Source organism: Palaemon carinicauda, chromosome 6, assembly GCF_036898095.1.
Source record: "Palaemon carinicauda isolate YSFRI2023 chromosome 6, ASM3689809v2, whole genome shotgun sequence".
In the NCBI taxonomy this organism is placed as follows: domain Eukaryota; kingdom Metazoa; phylum Arthropoda; class Malacostraca; order Decapoda; family Palaemonidae; genus Palaemon; species Palaemon carinicauda.
Window position 1 is genome coordinate 123,253,688 of NC_090730.1, and position 10,000 is coordinate 123,263,687.

A 10,000-nucleotide genomic window follows, 5' to 3' on the forward strand; every position below is an offset into this window, starting at 1 on the left:
TTCCTCTTGTTTTTTTGAAATGGTGTGTTGGGCAGGCTTAATAGAAGGGCCATGGATGCCTGGTGGTTTATCAAGAGGTTGTCTTTTCCTTTTTCTGATTCTTTTTCTTCTCAAAACCATCCTTACTGTCCTCCCTTCAGTTGAAGTGGCTATCCTGGAGGGTATTTAGCCTTGCATGGTGTATCGGCTCCTCCATGTTGACCAGTTTTTCCGACTTTTTACTATAGTCTATGGGTATCATCAATCACTTTGTTTATAATTCTGTATGTATTGTTTTTGTTATAAGTCTTGTTAATCTAGTTTTTAAGTATGATGTCTCTTTTTTATTTCTATTAATTCTTATGCTGTCTGGAGACATTGAGCGAAATCCAGGACCAGTACGTCCTAGATTTCGTCAATGTCGTCTTCTGTATTGCAATATTCGTGGTCTTCATGCAAATATCCAAGACCTTACAGTTGCGTCCAGACAGTATGATATTCTTTTGTGCTCAGAAACTTTGGTTTCTAATATGAGGCACTCATCTGAGCTCCTTATAACTGGTTTTAAGAAGCCAATAATGTTGAAACGTGATGCCATCCCTAGGGCCAGGGGAATGGCGGTGTATATTAGGACCGAGTACCCTGCTTCTCATAAGTCCTGCTATCAATGTGGATGTCATGAGATTCAGGTAATAAAAGTTTGTGGCAGGCATAACAACTTTTATTTATGTTCGATCTACCGGAATCCAGACATGGATGATTCTATCTTCGATTGTCTTCTTACCATTATGGCTAAGATACAAGAAGATGATAGAAAGGCTTCTTTTGTCTTTGTTGGTGATTTTAATGCTCACCATAGGGAGTGGTTAAGTTCTATCTCTCCTACCGATCGCCATGGCTTAAGAGCTTTAGACTTTGCCTCTGAATCAGGCTGTGAGCAAATCATAAATGAAGCTACTCACAGGTCTGGTAATTGCTTGGACCTTGTATACACTGACTCCCCTGGCGTTATAACTGGTAAGGTTGGTTCTCCAGTCGGGACATCTGATCATGCCTTGATTTCATTATTAGTGAAGACTGAGCAGCCTGTCCCTGATATATCATATTCTTGTAAAATTTATATGAAATCCCAAGCAGACTGGAATGGGATTTTACATGATCTTTTGTGCTTGAATTGGTAACAATTATATAATAGTGTAGATCCTGTTGTCCCTTTGAATGAGAATCTAGTCAACATAATTGATAGGCGTATCCCTTCTCGTGTGCTAAGGTACCGAGTGAAGGACAAACCGTGGTTCAATGATGATTGTAGACGTGCGTTTTTGGAGAAGCAGGAGGCCTATCAACTTTGGAAGGGTAACAGATCAGATTTGACCTGGAACAACTATACTCGGCTTCGAGCTTTTGCTCAGAGAGTTTATGCCTCAACTGAAAAGGAGTACAATTTAACCATAAAAGAAACACTTTCTGGTACAACTCAGGAACATAAATGGTGGTCTACCCTTAAATCTGCACTCTTTGGTGTAGATGCAACAGTTCCTCCTTTACTTAAACCAGATGGCTCAGTCACTCACTGTCCAAAGGAAAAGGCAACCCTTTTGGCTGATGTTTTTGACAGTAAACAGAGTAATGAAAAACTTGAACTTCCTCATTCCTGTTTTCCTGAGGCTAAACTGACTAGTTTAGCTTTTCGATCTCGTGAGATTAAAGCTCTGTTGATGGACCTTGATGCTTATGGAGGTGTTGACCCAAATGGTATTTTTCCTTTGTTTTTTATAAAGACAGCAGATTTCTTAGCTCCAAAGTTATCTGTTATTTTGCGCAAGTTAGCAAGAAGAGGAGCTTTTAGCACTAGTTGGAGAATTGGAAATGTTACTCCTCTATGTAAATGTGTTTGTGGTAGCTCAAGTCCCAGTGATTACCGCCCAATTTCCATAACTCCCATATTATCTAAAGTTTTTGAACGTCTTCTGGCAAAACGTCTTAATAGGTTTGCTGAAGGTAATCATCTACTCCCTAGTTTGCAATTTGGTTTTCGTAAAGGCCTTGGAGCATGTGATGCCCTTCTTACAATCTCCAATGCTGTACAGAAATCCCTTGATTGTGGTCGGGAAGTTCGGATGATTGGCCTTGATTTTAGTGCTGCCTTTGACCGTGTTAATCATGAGGCCCTTGTTTTCAAACTGAAACAGTTGGGAGTGGGTGGGTCGTTTCTTAGCATTATTATTGATTTTTTAAGTAATAGATCTCAAAGAGTTGTTGTTGATGGGCACCATAGTGATTATAGGAATGTGATATCCGGTGTTCCACAGGGTAGTGTTCTTGGCCCATTACTTTTCATACTATATACACATGACATGTGGTTTGGCCTAGAAAACAAGCTTGTTGCATATGCAGATGATGCTACTCTCTTTGCGTCAATTCCATGCCCTGAATGTAGATCTGGGGTTGGTGAATCCCTTAATAGAGATTTAGCTAAAATTAGTGTATGGTGCAAATTATGGGGTATGAAGTTGAATCCTAACAAAACTCAAAGTATGATTGTAAGTAGGTCAAGGACGGTGGTTCCTCAACATCCGGATCTCAGTATTGATAATGTTTCTTTAAATATGTATGACTCTTTCAAAATTTTAGGTGTGATTCTCGACAGTAAATTTACTTTTGAGAAACATATAAGGTCTGTGTCTTCTTCAATTTCACAAAAAATAGGCTTATTGAGAAAGTCTTTCAAGATTTTCGGTGATCAATCTATTCTGAAGAAGTGTTTTAATTCTTTCATTCTACCTTGTTTTGAGTATGGTTCTCCTGTCTGGTCTTCAGCTGCTGATTCTCATCTTAATTTGTTTGACAGAAACTTACGGTCTATTAAATTTCTTATTCCTGATCTAGATATTAATCTCTGGCACCGTCGTTCAATTAGTTCATTATGCATGTTGCATAAGATTTTTCATAACTCTGACCATCCTTTACATTCAGATCTCCCTGGACAATTCTATCCTGTTCGTAATACTAGGCAGGCAGTTAATGCTAATAGCCAGGCCTTCTCCATCACGAGGCTCAATACTACGCAGTACTCTAGAAGTTTTATTCCAGCTGTGACCAAGTTGTGGAATGATCTTCCTAATCGGGTGGTTGAATCAGTAGAACTTCAAAAGTTCAAAGTTGGAGCAAATGCTTTTTTGTTGACCAGGCGGACATGAGTCTTTTTATAGTTTATTTATGACATATTTGTTTTTGATGTTGTTGATAGTTTATTATATGACATGTCTGTTTTGACGTTGTTTCTTATTTTAGAATGATTTATTGTTAATTTGTTCTCTTCATTTACTTATTTCCTTATTTCCTTTCCTCACTGGGCTATTTTTCCCTGTTGGAGCCCCTGGGCTTATAGCATCTTGCTTTTCCAACCAGGGTTGTAGCTTGGATAGTAATAATAATAATAATAATAATAACCACGTGGAGAAATGACGAAATCCTCCGTGCTACCTCGTGTGTATCATGCAGCATACCTTAACAAGTTACATTAGACTTCGTAACAAAACTACGTGAAATAAAAAGTTAATTCTTAAAAAATAACGAAATTTTACATATACTGAAATGAATGAAAATACAACTAATTGACTGACGAAAGTCTTATGTAATTTACATACATTACTTAATCCTACATGAGTGACACCCACCTTACGAGCTGGCTATACATCCCTTAAATACACAAATGAAATACATGAATAAAATATCTACTATCATGCTAGACCAGCTTCGTAAGTATATATATATATATATATATATATATATATATATATATATATATATATATATATATATATGTGTGTGTGTGTGTGTGTGTGTGTGTGTGTGTGTGTGTATGTGTATTCGACACATTTAGTAGATATGAGAACAATGTCCTCAGAAGAATATTGGAAGTTTAATGGCAGAACATTATTAGAAATGAAACTATAAGAGAGATTTGTCGGGTACCATATTCGGATGAGTTCATGGTGAGGCGTAAATGAAGATGGTTTGAACATGGTCTTCGCACTCCCAAAGAGAGATTAGTTCACAAACTTTTCCAATGGGCTCCATAAGGCACTAGCAGTAGGGCAAACCAGGCCTGCAAGGCTGAGGACTATAATGTGGGAAGTAGTAGGTGATGAATGGAGAAGTATTAAATTAAAAGCTCAAGATAGAAACGACTGGTGAAATTTAACCGAGGCCCTTTGCGTCAATAGATGTAGGAGGAGATGATGATGATGCTATATATATATATATATATATATATATATATATATATATATATATATATATATATATGTGTATATATATATATGTATATATATATATATATATATATATATATATATATATATATATATATATATATATATATATATTGTTCTCCTGTCTGGTCTTCAGCTGCTGATTCTCATCTTAATTTGTTGGTCAGAAATTTCCGGTCTATTAAATTTCTTATTCCTGATCTAGATATTAATCTTTGACACTGTCGTTCAATTAGTTCATTATGCATGTTGTATAAGATTTTTCATAGTTCTGACCATCCTTAATATTCAGATTTTCCTAGATAATTCTATCCTGTTCGTAATATTAGGCAGGTAGTTAATTCTAATTGCCAGGCCTTCTCCATCATGAGGCTCAATAGTACACAGTATTCTAGAAGTTTTATTCCAGCTGTGACCAAGATGTCGGATGATCTTCCTATCGGGTAATTGAATCAGTAGAACTTCAAAAGTTCAAAGTTGCAACAAGTGTTTTTATGTTGAACAGGCTGATATACTGTAAGTGTTTTTATAGTTTATATGTGATATATCTGTTTTGACGTTGTTACTGTTTTTAGAATGATTTATTGTTAATTTGTTCTCATCATTTATTTATTTCCTTATTTACTTTCCTCACTGAGCTATTTTTCCATGTTAGAGCCCTTGGGCTTATAGCATATTGCTTTTCCAATTTGAGTTTTATCTTGGATAATAATAATAATAATAATAATAATAATAATAATAATAATAATAATAATAATAATAATAATAATATATCTTCTTTCCCACTGTTATCCCTACATTAACATGTCGGTTGCCCGATGCGCCCCCTCCAATACCTTCTATTAAATGCATCCTCTTTTACCAAATCACTTATCTCCTTAAGATCCTTCAACTCATCTCGCCATCTAATTCTCTCCCTCCTTATTGATCTTTAACATTTTAACTGGTTCCTCTCATCCATCGTCAACTGTCTGCTCAAACCATGTCAGCCATTTTTCATAGTTTACTAGTCGCTAATCTCTCAAGTGGGGTCATTCCATAATCCACATCATTAATATCTTTTCTGTTTTCTTAAGTTTTGCTTTCTCTTCTCGAATAAGAGAAATTTCAAATTCATATATTAACAGTGAAGTTATTATTATTATTACTATTATTATTATTATTGCTTGGTAAGCTACAACCCTAGTTGAAAAAAAACAGGATGATATAAGCCCAAGGGCTCCAAGAGGGAAAATAGCCCTGTGAATAAAGGAAATAAGAAAAAATAAGATATTTTAAGAAGAGTAATAGCATTAAAATAAATATATCTTATATAACCTCTATAAACTTTTAACAAAACAAGAGGAAGAGAAATAAGATAGATAGTGTGTCCGAGTGTACCCTCAAGCAAGAGAGCTCTAACCCAAGACAGTGAAAGACCATGGTACAGAGGCTCTGGACTACCCAAGACTAGAGAACAATGGTTTGACTTTGGAGTGTCCTTCTCCTAGAAGAGCTGCCTACCATAAAGAAAGAGTCTCTTCTTCCCTCAGCAAGATGAAAGTGGCCACTGATTAATTACAGTTCAGTAACCCCTCGGGTGAAGATGAGTTCTTTGGTAATCTCAGTGTTGTTAGGTATATGAGGACAGAGCAGAATATGTAGAATATAGGGGAGTCTATATTCGGTGTGTGTGTGTGTGTGTGTGTGTGTGTGTGTGTGTGTGTAGGCAAAGTGAAAATCAATCGTAACCAGAGAGAAGGATCCAATGTACTGTCTGGCCAGTCAAAAGAACCCATAAGTTTCTAGTGGTAGTATTTCAACGGGTGGCTGGTGCCCTGACCAACCTACTACCTACTCTGCTATAGATCTTGACTTTTAGCTTGATTAGCCTTGGCCTTTTCTTATCACATACCACTCATGCTACCCCCCTCCACTTCCCCCAGGCTTTTTATACTAGTCTCAACTTTAGCCGGACATCTTCTCTCCTGACTTCTAGTAGATCCCAAGTATCTAAATAGTTCCACCTGTTTTATCCTGTACATACCTTCCTTACTGCTACCATTAACTTCAGCGATGCGCACATTTACCCTCAAACCAAAGTCTCCTGTCACTCTACAACCCTTAGCTGAAAGTCTTCCTCATTTTCAGCGATGATCACCAAATCATCTGCATAAAGCAACTCCCACAACTCTTTATTTTGTATCCCTACTTAACATATCCAAGCTCAAACTCGTTAGTGCCTTTGGTCACTGCAATCTCACCATCTTTGTGAGCTAAGAGTAAGGATGTGGGGTTTGGGGTAGCCTATAAGTCTATCTGCTGAGTCATCAGCAGCCATTGCCTGGCTCTCCTTGGTCCTAGCTTGGATGGGTGGGGGCCTGGGTGCTGATCATATGTATATATGGTCAATCTCTAGGCCACTGTCCTGCTTGATAATGAAATGTCACTGTCCCTTGCATGTGCCATTCATGAGTGGCCTTCAAAGGTTCCCGTTTCCCTACTTTTGTTATTACTTTTGTCCTTGTTCTTTTGTATATCATCTCAACTATTCTAATCAAATTTTATGGGAATTTACTGTTTCTCAAGCACCAAAGCATAATTTACCTTTTATCATAAGCGTTCTCTAGATCTACAACAGTACAGAACCCCTTCTGATTTCCCTTTGTCTTCTTTTCCTGTGGTTATATTACTATAAAGATGGCATCCACAGTCCTTCTCCCCCTCATGAATCAGTACGGCTATTTCCCAATCTTTACAATCTCTCTCAATCTCTCATCTATTAACCTCTTAAAATCTTCCAAACCATGCTCTGATAGTTGAATTCCCATGTAATTACTACATTACATTACACAAACTTTTAGCTTGAATATAGATACCATTAGACTCTCCTCCCAGTCACTAGGCACTATTTCCTCTCCCCATATCGCTCTTAATAAGTCCAGCATCCCTTCTTCCCCCTCTGTACTTAGCATCTTGACCATTTCAGTTTGAAACTCTTATGGACCTGGTACTTTACCATTTTCAATTTCACTTGATGTCTTCTTCACTTCTGTATTCCGTATCTCCACCACTTTCCTCTCCACCATTTATGTTTCTCCCTGCAATATCTCTCATTTTCAGTATGTATATTTCGTCTTAGTGTCATCATCCCCATGCAATATATTTCCATCTCTATCATTGATGCCCCCGGTTACCCTAAATCTTATATCTGTCTTCTCCTCAAGTCTATATATATATATATATATATATATATATATATATATATATATATATATATATATATATATATATATATATATATCTATATATATATACATATATATATACATATATATATATGTATATATATATATATATATATATATATATATATATATATATATATATATATATATATATATATATATATATATATATATATCCATCCCCAACTCCTTATTATGAAGAAAATATTCCTTCATATATAACCAAACACTACAGATTTCGAAGCGGATAAACAATCCTTGCCTGATGAAATTGTGCATTCTTTGCTAAAAGGAGCCTTTTTTTGAAAATCCTCTGAAATGATAAACCATCATAGAAAAAGGACACTGGCAATAAGCGGATGATAACTAAAAAAATAAAAAAAATATATTTTGAAATTTTTTTTATGTCATAAAACTTTATTCAAGTGAAAACTATCTCGTATTGTTTATTGTCATATCGTTTTATTAGTTAAAGGACTATTTTATATATCATATATATTTTTCTTATGAAGCCAGATAAACAAAAATGTATTTCGGAATTTTTTCCCGAAAACATTAAAATCGTTTGAAGCAGGTATGATTATTACCTTTATGTATACAATATATGTTATATTTGAACTTACGACTTTTGAGGAGGCTATATTTATGTGATATCGAGTGTTAAGGAGAAACCTGCTTCATATGTGTTTGCTCTGTTACATTCTTCATCCATTATCTTTCGTTCCATAAATGATATACGGTGTAACTATTTTACATTAATATTGCTTTCTTTTTGTGGTCAAGAGCAAATGCAGTAGTATTTTTCACACGCTCCTCTATCCACAGTTTTTATGTATTCACTGTATATCAATTAGTTCGTATTCATAATATTTTGAAAATAAATTAACCTATCATTGTAGCCTTTATCATAAATAGAATATAATTTTCCAAATATGTAAAATCAGCGAGAGAGAGAGAGAGAGAGAGAGAGAGAGAGAGAGAGAGAGAGAGAGAGAGAGAGAGAGAGACTAATCGAAATCCAGTTGTCCTGATATAAAAATGAAATCGAAGACAATACACCAAACCAATATATAATTAAGCAAATGAATGAGTAAGGATTAAACACATTGAAAACAAGTAGCAAAGTGTTTTGAATCTGCTATATTTTATGTAAAAATAAAACAAGGAGAATAAACAAGACACTGTATTAGAAAAAAAAACCATGCATGTAACCTATTTAAAAGATGAGCCAACATGCCATACAATGAACTAAATATATAAAAAGTAAAGGTTTCTTCGTTAATTTAATCGATAATCCCGGGCGTTGAACCCTTGTAACGTCACAGATATTTCCTCTGCCCCAACGCCGAGTTGAAAGATTATTGCTGCAAACTAGTGTACAGTATATTGACTCTTATCTATAATGACTCTGCTGAGGACTGATGTGTTGTAAACGAATTTGAAGCAAATGATGACGTCTATTAGAATATTTTTAAAAAATGATAGGAATTTTAAATGGATTGTAAAAGGATTAACAAGTAAATTAAAACAAATTCTGTAGCTTATTCTTCCTTCTATCTTCCTAAGAGAGACTTTTTGGTTGAATTTCATCTGATATGGAAATTTCTAAGGAACAATGAGGAGAAAACGGATTGACAACCCAGCTTGTTTTGAGTGCAAATTATTTCAAATAAGACTCTTTTCCTCTTTTTTTTAGGGACCTATGTCGGTACGGTGAAAGCCATTGATGACGATAACGACCTCGAAGCCTACATTCTGCAAGACGTCAGACCGACTGACATGGTAAGTCTTCAGTCCGAGATTTCAAATAACTGCTTGTATTAAATATTTGTTCTTGTTCATAAACACACAAAATGGTAATTGCAAAGCATAAATTTTGCACTTCAAAATTTTATTGTGGTTGTCTCTCTACAACTGAACATAATGATGATATATATATATATATATATATATATATATATATATATATATATATATATATATATATACATATACATATATATATATATATATATATATATATATATATATATATATATATATATATATATATATATATACATATATATACATATACATATATATATATATATATATATATATATATATATATATATATATATATATATATATATATATATATATATATATATATATATATATATGACAGCATCATTACCTTCTACATCACCAGCCGTTACAAGTTCAATGCAGAATAAAGACCTCTGACATGTCCTGCCACTCGCATCGGCTTATGGTCTTTCTATGCAAGTCCATACCCACAAACTTTCTAAGTACATCAATACATCGTCTTCTCCTCCTTCCCCTGGTTACTTTTGCAATCTCTAGGGACCTAGTCTATTATTCTTAATCAATGTCTATCTTTTTTCTGTCAATCTCAGTATATGCACTGCCAACGTCCATTTCTTTTTTTTTAATTGTTGTTAGAATATCCTCTACTTTAGTTTGCTCTCGTATCCATGTTGCTCTTTTGTAACTATTGGTGATATGGTCATA

The 10,000-nt window shown here is 34.6% G+C and overlaps 1 protein-coding gene across 1 annotated transcript in view; it reads left to right on the forward strand.

The window, feature by feature from the left end:
* The window catches only part of LOC137642641 (DE-cadherin-like), a 506,564-nt gene that overhangs the window by 364,507 nt on the left and 132,057 nt on the right, over window positions 1–10,000 (forward strand). Inside the window, exon 6 of the mRNA XM_068375393.1 lies at window positions 9,180–9,265. Within this exon, the coding sequence (XP_068231494.1) occupies window positions 9,180–9,265 (86 nt within the window). The remainder of the gene's footprint in view (window positions 1–9,179; window positions 9,266–10,000) is intronic.